Below are 19,983 nucleotides of genomic sequence, written 5' to 3' on the forward strand. Positions count from 1 at the left end.
GCCGCTGCCTCACAGAAGTGACGAAAAGGCGGTGTAAATGTGTCATAAGGGGCTTGTAAATCTGCCCCACTGTTTGCAAGGATATTGCAATTATGCGGAGGTCAGAAATACGTACCTGTTGAAAAAAAGACCCAGTAAATAATGAAACTTGTAGATTTTGCTGTAGTAAGCACCAAGGGCTGTATTCCATAAAGTGCCCCAGGGGCTCAACGGGCATGTGCGCCTGCATCCTGCACCTCCAGGCCACTTTGGGATTACAGAAGGGGCTACAGATGCTGATGCAGACCCTCCTGTAATACTGATAGCACTGGCTGAGAGGGCATTACCTCCTATGCGGCTGTGTGGCTCTATGCAAATAAGGGAAGCCTGTTTCCTTTGCACCTGCTTGTTTTATGGACTCAAGCACAAAGGCAAAGAAGCCGTTAGGAGCTGAAAGTGCATCACAAAAAGGTGGCACACTCTCCGTACACCCCCCGAGAGCAGGCCCCTGTAGGGGGCAAAAAGGTTCCCATGGACCCCCTCAAACATCACCCTGCAAGCAGGTACAGTCACACACTCAGCATTTCACTGAAGGCGCTGACATCAGGGTAGCCCTGAGTTCACTGCTGTCCTGAGAGCAACGCTTTCATTATAATCAGGCGCATCAAGTTTGTGTCCGGCGCTACTGATTCTAGGTGCAATGTGGCACAAACAGTGCGCCCGATACATAATACAGGCCCAGATCTGCATGTTATTCCTTCTTTTCAGGGAAAAACTAAGTGGTAATTTCCATTATTGATCACATCCGATAAATAACGTACATCAGAGCATTGTTTTTTTATCGGAAGCAATAAATATCTATGCAGTTACAACAAACTCCTAAATTAAGGACTAAGTACTTAGAATAATTTCCGTCCACTTTTTTCCAGCAATGATTTTGACCCTACGTTATTCACAGAACAAGATCTGCAGCAGCACATTTTTTGTTATGCAGACTCAGTGCTCAGTAAACTCAATGAATTACAGGTGGATATCTCTGATGTGCCAGCTTAGGACAGGTGGCTGAGGATGGTGGGTCAGAGAAGCCTTTGTCCCAGATCCTTGGCAAGATAGTAACAAGTGACCATAGAAGAGGTTTTGCATTTACCGTGTAATTTTATCTCCATTTTTCCAATCTCTTATTACCCAAGTTACATTCTCTGATAAACTTTTTTTGTTCCCCAAACAACTCCGATGGTTTGTTTTTCGGAAGCACTCATATGTCTTATTCCCAAAGAAGGCAAAGACTCTACGTATTGTAAAAATTACAGACCCATTTCCCTTGTTAACATTGATTACAAAAAATTTTCAAAAGCTCTAGCCATACGCTTAGATTCGTACCTACCGAATTTGTTGGGGAAAGAACAATCAGGCTTCGTTAAGGGGCGGTTTATAACAGATATCATTCAGCTTTTTTTTAATATTCTATCCAAATCCACTGACTTAAATCACTCTTTATCAGCAATTGTGTTGGATGCCGAAAAGGCTTTTGATAAAGTTGAATGGAAAAACGTATTTTATACTCTTAAATGGTTTGGCTTAGGCCCTAAATGTTTTAATTTACTATCCTTTCTATACTCCAACCCCCGAGGCGCTGTATGCGCCAACGGTTTGATTTCCCCATTTTTCAGCTTAGGCAGAGGACTACGTCATGGTTGTCCTCTTTCTCCCTTTTTGTTTAATTTAGCCCTGGAACCATTTTTATCCAAACGACATCAAAACCCTAACATATACAGATTTCAAATGTCAAATGCCCATATCAAACTTGGAGCCTGTGCAGAAGATATCTTGCTTTTCATGTCAAAACCAAATGCTTGAATTCCTGCTTTTTTAGCAGAAGTAAAGTCTTACTCTCTCATTTTGGGTATAAAATGAACAATGATGAGTATGAAATACTGCCCTTGACAAAATTTACTTTTAGCTAAGATTTTCTAGCCTCTTAATTTTCCTGGAGCCCAACTCATATTAAATATTTAGGTTTACATTTCACGTCCTCAATTTCTGACAGTGGTATTATGTATGAACAAGTGCACTCAAAAGATTTCAGAATTAACCTCTAAATGGCATCACCTTTATTTGTCCTGGTGGGGTCGCCTAGATACTATAAAAATGATGTTGTCGCCCATAATTTTATATACCATCTCTAACATCCCAGTCCCAATTTCTACGAAGTTATTTAATAAAATCAACTCCATTCTATCCTTATTTTTGTGGAGTAACAAGAAACCTTGAATGTCCATACTAAAATTAGTACGTCCCAAAACAGAAGGGGGAGGGAATTTTCCAGATTTCCGGGCCTACCAGAAAGCTTTCCTTCTATGCAAGCTTCTCCATGGTTGCTTGATTCGACGGACAATTGCCCTTTATGGACCTCATTAGAGTGTCTTTTTTTTATCTCCTTACTCATTTCGAGAATACCTTTTATTGTCACATAAACCACAATCCGTTTCTACTCCAATAATAAAACACACTTCCAAACTCCTTGATTTACCTTCCTCGCTCATTCACATTAACATGCATTCCTTCCTAAACTCAACAATTTGGCATAATGTCAACTTGAAGATCCGAAATAAACTCTTTTACTGGAAAACTTGGAGGCAGAGAGGTTGGATTCATCAATTATTTTCAGAGTCAAACTTTTTGTCTTTTGCCGCACTTAGTTAATTATTTCACTTACCAGCCTCATTTATTCACAAATACAACACACTTAAAACAACAGTGATGCAAATGTATACTCACCTTCTCACAGCACACGACATTCCTTCTAACCCTGAACCTTCTCCAAACCTCCTTATATTATTAAGGACCACACCCAAACCATCTATTATTTATAAATACTTGCAAGGCACTGACTTGATCAGACAAAAGACTAAAACGAAGGAAGCTTGGGAACGGGACTTTGCTACATGTTGGTAATTATCACTTTGGAAGGGCATATGGACTAAGATTCGTAAATCCTCCAGAGCAGCAAATACCACACAAACACTATTTTTTGTTTATAACAGACTCTTATATACCCCAGCCACCTAAACAAAAGATTCTTAACCACACCGGATATTTATTGGACTTGTTCGTCTCCCAATGCGGATCTTTTTCATATGTTATCTTCATGTTCTCATGTCCACACATTTTGGAACCAAGTATGGTCTCAAATCAATGTAATTTTTGATACTAAATTTCCTTTTTCCTTCTTTCATGTTTTCTTGGGTACCTTTCTTCCATTTGGAATACTGTCTCACTCAATGTCAAAATCATTGATCTGCTATTAGGGATTGCCTTTCAGCAAATTACCTTTAATTGGAAAGACTCTCCAAAAATCTCTTATAAGGCTTGGTGGTTCACTGTTTGTCATAACCATAGATTAGATACTGGCTTTGTTTATCCTATTAATGTGGCAACGAAACGTCTTGATTTGTGGTCACCTGTTACAATATATATTGACGCAAGTGCCAAACGATATTCTCTTTTACAACCCTCTCAGTAGGAAGTTCTTAAACCACCTTGAATCTCCTCAGGTTCCCAAAAATGTTTTTCAGTATCCCAATGACATTTATGTCTCCATTATTCTGTTCTCTCTCCTTTTCGAATTGATATTTATAGTCCGATATATGTACTTTCAATGCAATTTGTTTCAAATGTATTATTGTGATTTTATTAATGTTTATTGTACACAGACACCTTATTATCCATTCTTAATAAAAAATTCTTTGAACTTAGAAAAAAAAAAGAGGTTTCGCATGAATTGGGCCATTTTCTCCTTCCCAAGTGGCCCATCCCCAGGAGTTGTATGGCCTAACTCCACAGTGAAAAACTTTAGTGCTGGACAGGGGCCGGCCTGACAGCTGCATTACCCTCTGGCACAAACTATCTCGAGACAAGGAGCCCACTTTTACAGGGTTAGTAGTGTCCTGCATGATTACATAATTTACTGACCAAGTCTTCCATTTTGAAGTCAGGCAGCAAACGTCACCTCTTGTGAGGAGAGAGGCAGCCAGATTGAAGTCTGGCCTAATCCTTTAGATCCAGTATGGAAGCACCATTTTAAAGTCAGGCAAAGACACAGTGGAAACCATGTAACTCGAACTTTAAAACACTAGGCCAAATAGTGTTTTGTCCTCTCGTATTTACACTGGGCTACAAGAAAGAAAATACTTGCATAAATGTGAGGCACCAAAATCAAGTAAAATTATGCTTTCTTATCAAAGTACCTAGTTGTTGGCAAGGAAGAAAAAACTAATGAAGTCATTAAAACACAATCTAATAGGCACAGACACCTCGGATCACTGCATTCCATCTTTCCACCACCCACCTTCTGCTGTGCAACAGACAGTGAATTGCAAATTAACCGCTTCTGAGTCTGACTCGCACATAATCTCATGGAACAAACCCCTAATATGATGCACTGCTTTTCTCAAACCATATCTTCCATTTGCAGTAGAGAAAAGCAGATTCTCAACCCTAAATGGGCTGAATAGGTTGGAAAGTTTAAGGACTTCATTGAAATCATGGATGAAGCAATTAAAATAATGAAGTCGTCAAGAATCATGGTGTTACAGATGTAATCAAGCTGCTATCAAGGAAAAAGTGAAACAGGGGCTGACAAAGAACCTTGACCCTTTCACAAACGTTCACCTGAAAGGACACATGCTTAGCAAACCTGATCAACTGAAAGAGGAATGTGTACCCCTTACTCAAAAGGCAAGTGATGCCAGCTCAGTAGGTCTGGGTGAAATCCAGATACATTTAGAGGAAGGAGCAAACTCTCACAAGAGGGAGTGGAGTAGGTGATCAGAAATCTGTTGGAAATGGAAAGGGTATACTTGGTGCCAGAAAAAAAGAAAGTGCAGCAGCTGTGTGAGCACGACCACATGCTCTCATACAGCTGAAGAATTACCAGCATCAACAATCATCAAGCACTGATGACCATCTATGGTGATTCCAAGGATGCTGCCCAGAATCAAGCAATGGGGAACAGGAATGAAAAAAAATGATTACAGCATCACCCGAAGACCAGGCATAAACCAAAACCACCCTGACTGATTCACAATGGAATCTGGAAAATCAACACCTTCTTTGCATCCCCAAATGCGATGCAGTGCAGTGCACGCAACAAAATTTGTTTTATTCATTTATACGTTAACTTACCTGTAATCCTCCATAATCCATAGATGACTACCCTCCACCCTGCTCCTCCTCCTCCTCATGTCACTGCCCGGCAGCTCGTCAACCACCGACCGCTACTGGTTATGAATATCACAAAAGTACCTGTCCTGTTGTTTTAAAAAAATCTTTTATGATACAATGGGCCATATGTATCAAGCAAAATTACGATCGCAAATGCTGAAATTCGCAGAATTTCAGCGTTTGCGATCGCAATTTTGCTAAGTGGTATGTATGAAGGCAAATCTGCGTGCAAAATAAGGAATCGCAAACTTTGCTATTCCTTAAATACAATGTAAGAAGCACCAAAAAAGTACAATTTGGCCTTAAGGAATCGCAAATTACCACCAACTTCAAGTTGGTGGTAATTTGCGATTTCTTTGAAAAATTAACTTTTTTGCATTTTTCAATGTGTAATGTGAAGCACATACATGCCCTTTGGGCATGTATGTGCGCCATATGTGCACCCATGCTTATTTCAGGGGTGCAACAGGGTGTCCTTTTGACACCCTTGTACCCTTGAAATCGCATTCTCAATTTGCGATTTTCTAATTGCTAATCGCAAATGCAGAATGTCTTACCATTCATTGGCCCATAGGAATGAATGGAGAGGTATTCCTTAAGTGCGAATCGCAATTTGAGATTCGCAATTAAGGAATATGTAGGATTCGCAAAATTTATTGCAAATCCTACATACATAACATTTTGTGATTCTCAAATTGCGATTTGCATAAAATCGCTCTTTTAGAATCGCAAAAGAAGATTTTGATACATATGGCCCAATATTCCTTAATCTACCATATCTACCAAACAAAGTACATCATATAATTAAATTACTTTCAGTCATTCGTATTTTATCATTTTTCAAACAAGGATCAGATCACAGTGCAATTCCCGTAGAACCTCATCACCGGCCCCTGTCCTTAGGAGACCTCACAAAATCTAGGGGTTGTAAAGCTTGGACAGCAGAGGGAACAAGAGAACTGGGCAAAAGGAGAATTACTAAATAATCTGCCAAGAGACATATTTCACCCAACTTACTACGCCCTTGGTTATAATGCTGTCCAAACTTGACCAGTGAACATTGACAGTGGGGAATAAAAAATCCGAGAATTTCTTGCCCCATGTGGACTTTTCTCAAACAATGTATTGGTGTCTCTGAATTAAAACCCATATACAGATACTTTTTTGTTTTGAACAATTAATTTGTGTTAATCATTTCACATCCATTCAATATGCTGCACTTGTTCACATAATTGATTAATTATTGTTGGTTGGAACCACACTTGAGCACAAATGATCTAAAATATGTCATGTCATGGTTTTTTTTTTTTTTTTTTTAATTTTTGGAAACCTTTACTGTGCAACAAAAGCTTACAGGTACGGGCCCACAACCATGCAGGCCGGCCGCGAAATCAAGTGGTAGCACTCAAGGCAAAATCAAAACAGCTCAGCAGTCCCTGAGACGAGGAGCAGCAATTATCCGATGCATCACATGCTGGAGAAAAGGGGGGACCACTGAGTACAGGATAAGTAAGGTTAATTTTTAAAGTTATAGGTAAGAAGGATCAGATGCAGTCACTTTATCGAGAACACATGGCGGGCAATGATCCCAGCGAGCCAGCAACAAACTAGGCAATAATTAGGGGATTATCAGAAGAACTTGAGGATAAGAACAAACAGTACAATACATACTGGTCAGTACCCGCCCCATGGTCGTGGAACATCTTGACTGACGGTAGTGGAGAGACCAACAGCCGAAACAATAAGCAGCGCTACACCTAACCACCAAACTGACCCAAAGGAAAAAGGAAAGAGCAAGAAGAGTCAAGAGAGAAAGGAGAAAAATAAGGCCCATAGAACCAAGACGAAACAAAGGACCCACCCCCAAACTCCCCACCCAGCACGCATGCAGAGGCTACGGCCTACCCCCCCCTAGCAGTGTGCCTGTCGCCCAAAAACCGAGTCCCGAAATATAGACTCAGAAAAGAGAAAAAGGAAAGGAAAAAGAAGAAAGGGGAAGGGAGAAAAAAGAACTAAGAACTGATGGGAGAGGAGACATGCAATCACTTACTCGCCTCCTGGCACCAGATCTTCCTGGGCAGGTCACTCCACTTACAGCGGAAACCGAGTCTTGCTGACATCCTCGGCCGCCATTCCCCTCGCCAAGCCACGGGACATGCCCACTTGCGAGGCCACGCCCCCCGATACAGGTATAAAACGCGCCGATTGATGAGCGTCGCTTGTTAAACTGTGGAACCTCCTGAGGCTCAGCCGGGAGTTGAATCTGATTGTATCACTTTTTTAAAATATTGCTCTGAACTGAATAGAATTTTAAAATAACTTACTCGCCTCCTGGCACCAGATCTTCCTGGGCAGGTCACTCCACTTACAGCGGATTTAGCGCTGCAAACTGAGTCTTGCTGACATCCTCGGCCGCCATTCCCCTTGCCAAGCCACGGGACACGCCCACTTGCGAGGCCACGCCCCCGATACAGGTATAAAGCGCCCCGATTGATGAGCGTCGCTTGTTAAACTGTGGAACCTACTGAGGCTCAGCCGGGAGTTGAATCTGATTGTATCACTTTTTTAAAATATTGCTCTGAACTGAATAGAATTTTAAAATCACTTACTCGCCTCCTGGCACCAGATCTTCCTGGGCAGGTCACTCCACTTACAGCGGATTTAGCGCTGCAAACCGAGTCTTGCTGACATCCTCGGCCGCCATTCCCCTTGCCAAGCCACGGGACACGCCCACCTGCGAGGCCACGCCCCCCGATACAGGTATAAAGCGCGCCGATTGATGAGCGTCGCTTGTTAAACTGTGGAACCTACTGAGGCTCAGCCGGGAGTTGAATCTGATTGTATCACTTTTTTAAAATATTGCTCTGAACTGAATAGAATTTTAAAATCACTTACTCGCCTCCTGGCACCAGATCTTCCTGGGCAGGTCACTCCACTTACAGCGGATTTAGCGCTGCAAACCGAGTCTTGCTGACATCCTCGGCCGCCATTCCCCTCGCCAAGCCACGGGACACGCCCACTTGCGAGGCCATGCCCCCCCCGCACTCGTCCCCGTCTCCACTTATAAATATGTGTATCTATAGGAAGTGCAGCGGACGAGCGCAGCGGGCGCGACGTTTGCGCGCCGAAGGCGCGCCTAAGGCAAGCACGTCTGCGCCCGTCCGCGCCTGGACCGGGCCCAGGGCCACCCCCACTACTCGTTTCACCACTACCAAGCCTGCACCTACCATTAGATACAACTCCGATTACCTTCATTCGCTAAACTCCTCCGCGCATCAATGCCAGCGTCTTAATCTAGCAAAACAACCACGCTACCTTCCTTATATCTGCCCAAAATGCTCCTTTATCACTAACAACTACTGACCCTCCCCTACAACGATCTCAAACAAAAAGGCGCTGCCTAAATCATGCATAGCCGCACTGATAAATGTGCGCTCCCTCCCTAAGCACAAATATGAAATCTCCAATTTCATTGAGAGGCACAACATCGACCTCCTCTTCATTACCGAAACGTGGGGCGATCTCTCCTGCGGACCGGATTTCGCTACTGCTACCCCTGAAGGATACTCTAATGTCAGACTGGACAGACCTCCTCCAAAAAAAGGAGGCGGACTAGCCATCATATACCGTGGAAACCTAACAGTACGAATAGAAACTATCCCCACCCTTTGCTGTGAAGCACTTTCTTTCTCTATTTCTATCCCAAATGCGCCCCCTTTCAAAGGTACACTTATCTACCGCCCTCCTGGACCTCGCAGTCCTTTCCTCGCTAGTTTACCCATGCTTCTTGAACCACTGGCAGGTGAAAGTCAGTACACGTTTTTAGGTGATTTTAACTTCCATCTCAAGCTATTGGACAATCCTGATACCTCTGCCCTGTTATCTGAATTAAATACTATAGGACTCCCACAACTGGTCACTGGATCCTCGCATACTGCGGGCCATCTCCTTGATGGTCTATTCTCTAGCGAGAAATCCCTAGTGATAAAGGATCTCCTTCCCTTCACCTGGACGGACCATTCTGCTATTCTTTTTGATTTTACACTACAACCTACCCCCCTCCGAGTTCACACTTCCCCACCCTTGAATAAATTTAGAGCTTGGAAAAGCATCGACATTCCTGCTTCCCAATCCTCACTTTTGACCTCCCTACCACCCATCGAGGCTGATCCTGAACTAGCGGCCAATAACTATACCACTTGGATCCGAAACACTGTCGATCAAACAGTCCCACTTAAGAAACAATCCTCCAACAGAATCATCAAGTCCTCCCCCTGGTTCAATGATACTCTTAGACTTGAAAGACAACACTGTAGGCACCAAGAACGCAAATGGAGACGTGACTACGACCCAGAGCAAAAAGTTCTCTATAAAACCATGCTGCTTAACTACAAACAATCAATCATCAAGGAGAAAAGTAAGTTCTATAGCAGTCAAATTAATCTTGCTCAAGACTCGATCAAACAACTCTTCCAGGTAGTGACGCGTCTCTCTGGACAAACAGCATCCACCCCTATTACATATACCCAAGAATTATGTAACTCTCTGGCGAATCATTTCCAAAAAAAAGTCACGGACATCTTCTCCCAATTTAAAGCTCATGCTAAAGGCACTGGACACCCTCACTCCGTCTCTAATGACCAAACTCCGTCGGACATGAACTTTACCAACCCCCCCTCGAACAAACCCTCCCAGTTCCTTCCAGGAATTTTCTCAGATCTCCTCTGAACTGGTGTCTCATCTCTTATGCACCACGAATTCCGGATCTCCGGAAGACCCATGTCCCCCCGCCATTCTCAAAAACTTCCCCGAAATTATAAGCCCTAAACTCACCGATATTTTTAATGCTATGTTCTTGTCCACCACTTTTCCTTTCATCTGGAAAAAAGCCATCGTCAAACCACTTATCAAAAAAAGCTCACTTGATCCGACGATAGTTGCCAATTATCGTCCAATCGCCTGCCTCCCACTCCCTGCCAAAATTGTGGAAAAAATAATGAACACACAAATCTCAGATTTCATAGATCAAAACAACTGCCTGGACGAAACACAATTTGGCTTCCGGAAGGGACACGGGACGGAAACTGCGCTTATTAAAGCCACAGAGGAAATCAAGAAGTCTCTAGATAATGGAGGATCAGCAGTGCTCATTCTACTGGACCTGTCTGCGGCCTTCGACACGGTCGATCACTCCACCTTGATCGACCGTGTCGAAACGGCAGGCATCACAGGTGCAGCGAAGGAACTCATTGCCTCATTCCTCGCCGATCGAGTTCAATCCGTTGCCTTCGGCTACTACAACTCACCTCCCTTCACTCTTCCTTGTGGTGTTCCCCAGGGGTCCTCGCTAAGTCCCACATTATTCAACATCTATGTGTCAGACTTAGCGAGGACCATAAAAATTCATCACCTGGCGGTTACATCCTATGCCGACGACACCCAGATTGTCCTAGCCATAAACAAAAACGGAGATGAAGTGGCCGCCAACTTCAATCTGGGAATGCTGGCAATAAGTAATTGGATGGCAAGAAACTGCCTGAAATTAAACTCCGATAATACGGAGGTGATGCTGTTTGGCAATCTCTCCCCTGCCTGGTCTCCCACATGGTGGCCTGATACCCTGGGACCACCCCCTTCCCCTGTGACCAAGGCAAGAAATCTTGGAGTTATACTGGACACCAAACTTACCTTCATGCACCACGTTAACGCGGTAGTATCCTCCTCATTCTATACCTTGAGAATGATAAAAAAACTTCTACCTTATCTTCCCATGAATATGACAAAAACGCTGATCAGCGCACTCATCACGGCCCGCATTGATTATTGTAATGGTCTGCTAGTCAACGCTCAAGAAGGTGTCTTAAAGAAATTACAACCAGTGCAAAATGCGGCGGCCAGATTGATTACTGGATGTCCTAAGTATGCCTCCATTTCTGGGACACTCCGAGAGCTTCACTGGCTGCCTGTAAAGAAGAGAACTAAGTTCAAGGCTCTCTGTATTGCCTATAAAGCAATTCATGGGCAAGGTCCAGCGTATTTGAAAGACTCCTTCTGTCCTTAAAAACCTGCCAGATCCCTAAGATCCTCAACCGCTGGACTCATGCAGGTTCCCAGGACCAAGAAAGTCTCCTGGGGAGACAGATCCTTCATAGTTACCACTACTAAACTATGGAACAGTCTTCCTCATCACATTAAAGCCTCCACTTCTCTTCTCTCTTTCCGCAGGCAGATAAAATCCTGGCTGTTCACACAATAACTCCTCATGGACCAGTTCTCTCACTCAGTGCCGAGACACCCACGGGTAATTGAGCGCTTAACAAATCACCTAAAATAAAAAATAAAATAAATCAAAACGATCTGCTCCCACCACCCACCTGTGCACAAGTTGAACCTACGAGAAGAGTAAGTCACTGCAAAGTCAAATACAGGAACATGATGAGGAAGCGATCATACTTGTACAATCGAAAGTACGCCATTTATCCATGCACGAAGTAGTAGTCCGCCGATGCAAGGTATCTCAACCCTGTCCCTGTCTGTCCAGGGCCATAGACACGCAGTGCACATTGAACCAGAAGCGGACGGGCCAGGAGTGAAACGCAAGAACTCCAGGCCACAAAACACGGCACCCGTCATGATGACCTCGGATCGGGCCAGCAGGAAAAAGCAACAGTAACAGCAGGTAACACGAACAACGCCCCGCTGACCAAGAAGGGGCACTCGCCCCGCTAGGACAGACATCGGATCCCGGCTCAGCAGGGCAAGGCGAACAATCGCCGGGAGTCACGGCAAGGCAGGCCCGGACGGACCCCGGCCGGAGTCCCACCGTCATTTCCACACCTTGGAAGCGCTCCCGACAAAGCAGAGCAACGGGCACCCAGACCTCCAGACGAGCGACGGCCGTAATCTCATCAACCTCCGGGAAGGTCCGTGCAGCACAGTTCAGCGGTTGGTCCGCACACGTGGGGGGCGGTCAGCGAGCCCGTCAAGAAAATCATCATCCGGCCCAGCGGCATTCAACATCATGGACTCACGACAGGAACTCAAGGCAGCGAGGACGTCGCCAATCGTAGGATCACCCCTACAGTATTCAGCAAACGTGCCGTGCGTCAGGCCAGTGTTCCCGTCGACGACGGGTCTGAGATACAGGGCGCTGGCCGCCATCTTGTCAGCACGGCGAGGCCACTGTACACTCCAGCCCCGATCCGGTTGCCAGCGGGGTTCAGCGAGAGCCAGCCGGGGACAGTCAACCGCACCAGTGGTGCAGGGAGGCGGGCCACCAAAACATTGGAGGTAGTCGGCGCCTCTGGCCCATGGGCGCCGACCGCCGAGTCTGGGTGGTGGATTTCAAAATGGCCGGTTGGGAGACAAAGGGGAGACGCGTCTCCTATGCGGTCAACCCCCGTCCGTGGGATGCGGCACCCCGCCACCAGGTCCCACCAGGTCCCCGGACCACCTGTCCGGGCCCGGTCAGTCGCCACCGGTCCAACCGCGCAGTGGCCTCTTTGGTCGACCCCTCTCCTCCACCAGGGGCCGGCGCAGGAACTACGTTCCAGTCGGGGAGCCACAGGCGAGTCCAGGCCCGCCCGCCTCTCAGGCTCCGAAGCGAACAAGGGCACAGCTCAGGATCCGCCACACCCAGGAGCATCCGGAGCAGATGGTAAGTATCAGCAATCTGTCATGTTTCCATATTTCCTCGAATACGTCTTCTCGGGGCAGGATAGGGCACAGGATTAATAAAGCAGGCGACAAGGTCGACGGAGCCGAGCTACAACGCGGCCATCACGGTCGCGAGCTTGGCTCCTCCCCCCCCAAAAAATATGTCATGTTTATAGTGAATTGCAATGTGATTTGATCATCATTTTAAAAATTATAAAATACGAATATTTGAAAGAAGTTTAAGTATATGATTTACTCTGTTTGGTAGATATGTTAGATGAAGGTGTACTATATCATACAAGATTAAAAACAAATCCTGTCACACGCTACGTCAAATTTAGACCAGACCAAGAGAAACAAGTTTTGTCAGTGAAGTTTACTTTCGTGCCAAGTTTGATGCAAATCCATTCAGTGATTATGAGTGTGAATGTGAGCAAAATTTCTAGTGAGAGCTAAAATGGCACAACTCCCCTCCCGACCCTTTTCTTTTTTTCCTGCATGGAACTGCACCAAGTTTGGTATGCTGGACTTCAGTTCAGTTCACTAAACATGTGGCAAATGTAATGCAGATCCTTTGATTGGGAACAAAGTAATAACCAAATCTAAAAATGTTTTTATGGAAAGTGCAGCTGAACTATAACTACACAGAGGTGACTGTTACTGTGTAATTGATATTTATATCTACAGATATATATTACCCAGTGGCGGTTGCTACTGGCTAATTATAGTTAGGACCTAAAGAGTTTTGGTTTGCTAATAACTTGAGCGCTCTTTGACGAGTCTTCACAAAACATATAAAAAAATGTACCATCCACCTCAGCTCATTACTGGAAAGTTTTTGGGTGGTCTGTCAGATGAGGGGATCAAGAAAAAGGGGGGTCCAAAACTAGTTCGCCTCATGCAGTTTTCCATAGGAAAACTGAATAGTGATTTAGAAAAAACGGCTGAACAGAATTACACCAAATTTGGCAGAGAGCTAGATCAGTACCCTGCTTTTGTGATTTGGTGTAAATACATGCAGTAGTTTTTGAAAAAAAAAGTTTCAAAATGTATGTATATCTTAGGCTGCAGTACATTCTTGGAGTATCCATGAATATTTGTGGATCCGCAGCTCCAACGACACAATCTGTTGCAATCTTCGGAGAAAGTTGCAGTCACCGATTAAGTTCTTGGGGACTTGGTCCCAGTGTCCAAGAAACAACAAAAGAAACATATAAGGAGCAGTTTAGGGGTACCCTCACCCTGGAGGCCTTGTGAGGTGCTCCCAAAGGGACCCCACGGGGATCAAATGAAAACTGTTTTTGCGTGATTCAGTAGAATTGTAGATCCACTGATCTTAGCCACTGTGTAAATTCGCGGGAAACCGTTGATCCACATCATCACAAAAAAAAGAGGGGGCTGGGCAGTGCTCAACCATGGGCCTGGCCCTGTGTCTAACACCACTCACCAACGGCTGCTGTGGGGGGTTAGCCGCAGCACCCAACCCCAAATTGTGCATAGCATGCGTCTGACTGTGCCCAACAACGTGCTGCCCACACCTGCTACAGGGTTGTCTGCCCACGGGGTGTTGGATGCAGGGTCTGACCATCCAAGCACGGGGTTGGTATTGTAAGGGATGGTAATAATCTATTACTTTACATTAGAAAAGCCTAAGAAATGTATTTACAAAACCAAAGGTTAAAGTGATCATGTAGTTATGTGAAAATGTCCATTACAAGATAACATTTTGTTATAGTTAGGTTTTGTAATAATACCTTACTTTACATTAAAACAAAATTTGAAATTCACTGAAAAATCAATAGTTAATGGGACATTATGTTTAGGTTAAAATGTCAGTTAAAGCATACCTTGTGCCCTAAAGTAACTATAACGTGTGCCCCCATCATGCACAGTGATGTCATTGTAGAAGTTGCAGTGATGTTATCAATGATGTCAGAGAACGTGTAATGAGTGATGTAATATGGGAAGTAATCAGCAGTGCATGGCAAGGCCACCTTCGGTCGCGTGCAGCATAGAGTTGGGCACCAACCCCCTGCTGCAGACAGCCTCTGGCTGTGTGTGTCATGGCGTTGGCACTGGGCCATGCATGTGGTCAGGCCCTGCGCCCACCGCCAGGCACCACTATGTCATGTAACTATATAAAGAGTGTCATTTTAAGTAAAGTGGACCTACTGACTATGTCGATGGGTCAGAGCACCAAAATCTAAAAAGTGGCTGGCCAGTTGGCTGTATCAAGTGGTCAACACATCATCATATAAAAAACAGACATATTGGCATTGTCAAAAAGTCACCAATTACTATAATCAAACATATATTTTATAAATTCATACATTGCAATTTCATTTTTAAATATATATATTTCTTTGAGTTTTTATTTAACATTTCTCAGGCACAAAAGAGCATCCATAGAATCAACCACAATGAGATCCTGCACTCCATCTAAAGAGCATACAGCTCCAGCTCCAAGTGCCATAAAAGAAATATGGTAAGCTCTCCTGGGGTCATGGATTCAATGACCCAGGAGGCTTACTGTGTGTTTTTCCATGTTGCTGGGAAGCTGCTGCACTCTCTGCAGCTCTCTCCTTTTAGGGGCACCACAAGGATCCAAATATATAACTAAAAAGCCCTTGCAAGGCTTGTGTGGTGTTCCTTGCCCGGAGCAGGGAAAAATTAGTTCCCTCTGCTTTCTTATTATTTTTTTTTTTGTGGGTGTCTTGGTCTCACTCTGTACACTCACACTTCATATTAACTTTGTTGCCCCATGAGAACCCAAAGGCCCCTGTGGCTCATGCCGTCTTCCCAGCAAGCACTCATGCTGGGTGCCGGGCATTATTTTATAATTGGTGCTCTACTCGGGCACCCACAATATGGCCATCTTTGGGGGCTGTGTGGGAGCCCCAAGACCAGGGTACCCCCTGCCGGCTCCCCGGCCAGTACCCATTCTATGTGCAGCAGGAGCCGGCTTTGTCATTTGCTCTCACCCAGGCGGGAATAGTTTTTTCTCTGCACCTATTGGACGGGAGCAAAGTTGAGTTCTCTACCTGGGATAATGTGGGCAGGGAATTACGTTTGTGGTCCCTGCCTGCACTAAGGCAGGGAATGGGGTCTCTGGGTCACTGCCATCTTTTCAGGCCCCCAGGGATGGGGTCCCCAGGGCTGTTGCACAGCTCCGAGACATGGGCCAATGCCTCCCTCCCCAGAAAGACACTGGCCCCAGGGGATGAATAGACCCTGGGAGGGGGCTTGCATGCAGCCCTCCCCAAAAAGCGTATTTTGGCCCAAGGGGATGGGGTTCCTGGGGCTTACAGAGGTGGTGTGGGTTTCCATATTTTCTTGCGGGTTAGAATTTTCGGCAGTGACGCAACACAGATTACTGCTTCAGGTATGAGTTCACATTGCATGCTATGATCTCCAATGCCTTGAAGCAACATGAACAATCATAGCCTTTTAGTACCATGCATTACCTCACCTGGCTCAATCATATTCTCTCTTTTGGCTCAGTTCTTGTAAAGAAGTACTTACATTAATATATCAACTGGGAATGTTAACACATCCCCAGAAATGTATGCCTTACTGCTAACACTGTACCATACTGGGCATCTCTTCCAGGTTTCTCTTCTTACTGTTAGATCTTCTGTAACATCTTTATCTGATTAAACTCCAGTCCCAAACAAACGGGATCCCATGAGATGTAGGTTCATGGAATATGCATTTATATTGAAGAAGAAGAATTGAGTTCTATTAAATATATCTACCTAATTGATGGTCAAGGTCCTATGTAATGTGGTGGCTCACATTGTCTGCCCTAGGTCAGCATGGCTGCACCTATGCCTATGCAGGAAGGTCTGTAGATTGTGGCACTTCGTTGCTCCACCAAGCCTGTGTTGTTTGTTTATGAAGCCCCTGTGGTTTTTTACTTCTAGCATTTCATGGAGGAGGAAATGGACTTGCTGGTGAATGAGACAATGCTTCCCATCTACTTTGCCATAGAAGATACAGACCTTCTAAGCGTGTATGAGGAAAGCAAAGCAGTCTCCAAGTCCCTGACGTCGTCTTCTGCACTTGAAGGTGGGTCCAACACAACTTGCGCGTAAACTGAGAAATCAGTAGGAAATGTAACTCCTTTTCATAGATGTTTTCATAGTGCATGTGTTCATGTTTCCATGTGAGCTTTAACCTTGCAAGCACTTTTTTTAGAAACAAAAAATTCTGTGAGAAGTAGTAATGTCATTGCTCTTCCTTAAACTACACATATACTTTGAGGAATGCATCTTCACTTGGTCACCCTTGTCTCAATAAACCTGATTTGAGTTTTATTTTTAATCTTTTGACTTACGTTTTTGAATACTGTCATTAAAGCAACATGGAAAAAGAATCAATCTGTGTCAATTCAATGTGATATAATTATCTTCACAATGTTAATATGTGTAGCATAATACAAATGCCATACATTCTAGTCCTTCTTCCTCTGTTATTGACTAGATCTGTCACCCTATACCTACAGCCCATTGAGACAAAAGTCAAACTTTCCTATTTTACATTGGTGGAGGTGATTATTTACAGACACCTCTAAGGGAAGAGGCAGACAAAGGCTCCAGATATCATTGGATAGGGGTGGGGGCCCAAAAAGCAAAAGATATAGGGGTCATAGCTAGGCAGCTGAATTTCCTACAGCCAAAAACTGAAATCCTATTGGTAAAAAGCATGCAGAAGACCAGTAAGACTCATCAATATCAGCTGTCTCAGCATAAGTTAAATATCTTCATAGTAGTACGTATTAGATTAATGTTCCCAATAAAATCCGGAGTTTGGCACACTCAGGGTTTGTCTTACTGGGTTCACATGTTGCTAAACCTAGGACAAGGCTTTCAAGTAGAGTGAAGCTGCCAATGCAGCCGACCAAGATAGAGTTTCAGCCGTCTTGACCTCAGCGAGTCTCGGTCAAGATTCCACTTAATCATATTTATTGTTTACCATTTAACTATTTTTTAAATTTCACCTCCATCTTGTTTTTCTAGTTTATGCAATATGATCACCATGACTCATGAAAGGCTTGTGCTTTTCCAACCACTTCAATATGATGTTTTAACGACTTGAAAAAGACAATGACCAAAGTCTGGTATTGTTGAGAGTTCTGGATTTTTCAACCATTTTAACCCAAGCTTGAGGGTTCAAATCAGGTGGTGAAAGTTTACTTGGATCACTGATGGTTGAAGAGGGGCTTCTTCTCACTCTTTGTATTTCTTCCTCAGTGATGTTCGGCATGATAATGGGAAGTGGATTCCAAATGGAGGCCGGAGAGACTCAGAGTAAACCCATCAGAGATTCAGTGATCATCACATTGGAGGTATGGCACATAGTTTACTTTCAAGTCAAGTCAAACAAGCTTTATTCAGTTTAAAATAACAAACCATAAAAATATCCTAAAAGTCATAAACATCTTCATTCAACAAAATCTACAATAAAATACATTAAAAATGACAGAAAGATTACTTTATTCAACTAGTTGGTGATTTGTCTTGATGCTAGAGAAAGTGAGCTCTGATGGTTAAGAGGCTGCTACCTGTGTGTATCTTCATACGACCACCAGAGATATGAAGAACAAAACCTCAATGACACCATTTAAAACACTATTCCCTGATTTGGAAATATTTGTATGCTGGCAGTGCTAAATATGACCACAGTTTTTCATGGGGGCTTGCTGCAATGCTGCTGATTCCTGGAGTTGCCTTATATCTAGGCTGCCTATCTAGAATACACCTCATGCCACCACCCTACAATTCCTGTCTCTATATCTCACTCTTGCAGGTTATTTTTCATCTCGAAATCTTTCTTTTCCTCCTCCTTTCACCCTTTTCAACAAGTGCCATTTCCCAAGATTGAATGCCAATTTTCCCCAGTTATGACCACCAGAACAAGATACATATTTAATTAGGATTAGCATTAAATAGAATAGACATAATTGATCGATGTTAGGGACCATGTTACTGCTGAACCCAACGGTGCATGCCAACTTTGGGTATCATGCTTGGCCTGCCATTTACATTTAACACCATCAATCACATTGTCCTGTTTTAAGACTATGGACAGTTGACATGGTCTTCAGGAATCACTGGGCTTACGTTTGTCTTGGCTAATGACATCACTAGAGTTTGTTTGGATTTACTTGACACCCCGAACTTCATCTTTGTTATGAGAGGTTTGTCCTTATCTTCACTCTGTCTCCAATTTCTAGCATCAATCTTCAAATTCTTGAATTATCCGCTAACAGCCTGAAGGGCAGCCTCCCATAGCTATGCTGATGGTGCACATTTGTGTTTCTGACCACGCTTAGGATGCAGAGAACATGTCTAGGCGCTAATATCACATTTCAAGTTAATTTACGTTTGATAGTACGCCAATGTAAGCAAAAGAAAAACTACAAAGGCAAGTTCTCATAAAATGCTGTCAATATCTACAAACTAATTTGTATAAATATAATAAAAAAAATTCCTTTGTATATATATGTATATATATCTATATGTATATCTATATCTATATCTATACATCGATATTTTCCAGGAAGCTGCAGTTAAAGACATTAAGGCACTGTACTCACAGACACTGAGGAACAACAAATACAAGAACATTTGCAACAGAAAATATACAGACTTGGTGGCTAAAATCCAGAAAAATGGAAATATTATTGTTCGCCAATCGGACAAGGGGGGCAACATTGTTTTATGGGCGAGAGAACTGTATCTGGAGGAGGCAGCAACACAGTTGAATGACGTCTCCTGTTACAGACACTGTGATTTGGCAGTCATCAAAAAATCACACAGTACATTTTATTCTATGCTAATGGGTTGGAGATCATCGGGCCTCATTAGCATGGATGAGCTAAAATATCTTAAAAATGATTTCCCCATAATGCCGGTCCTCTATTTGATCCCTAAAGTCCACAAGAATCCCGACAAGCCCCCAGGCAGGCCTATTGTCTCTGCATGTGGGGGTCTACTTGAAAAAACTACAATATATGTGGATTCGTTTTTACAGGACTTTGTTTGTAGGCTACCCTCTTACATCCAAGATTCAAGTGACTTTCTGAGGAAGCTCAGTAATGTACAATGGGACCCAGGTTGCTTG

The 19,983-nt window shown here is 43.8% G+C and overlaps 1 protein-coding gene across 1 annotated transcript in view; it reads left to right on the forward strand.

The window, feature by feature from the left end:
- Window positions 1–19,983, forward strand: part of LOC147726184 (BOS complex subunit NCLN-like) — a 212,513-nt gene that overhangs the window by 55,391 nt on the left and 137,139 nt on the right. Inside the window, exons 3-4 of the mRNA XM_086960282.1 lie at window positions 16,782–16,926; window positions 18,111–18,205. Of these exons, the coding sequence (XP_086816408.1) occupies window positions 16,782–16,926; window positions 18,111–18,205 (240 nt within the window). The remainder of the gene's footprint in view (window positions 1–16,781; window positions 16,927–18,110; window positions 18,206–19,983) is intronic.

The sequence above is a fragment of the Lissotriton vulgaris genome, chromosome 3_1 (genome assembly GCF_964263255.1).
Source record: "Lissotriton vulgaris chromosome 3_1, aLisVul1.2, whole genome shotgun sequence".
NCBI classification, from domain to species: Eukaryota; Metazoa; Chordata; class Amphibia; order Caudata; family Salamandridae; genus Lissotriton; species Lissotriton vulgaris.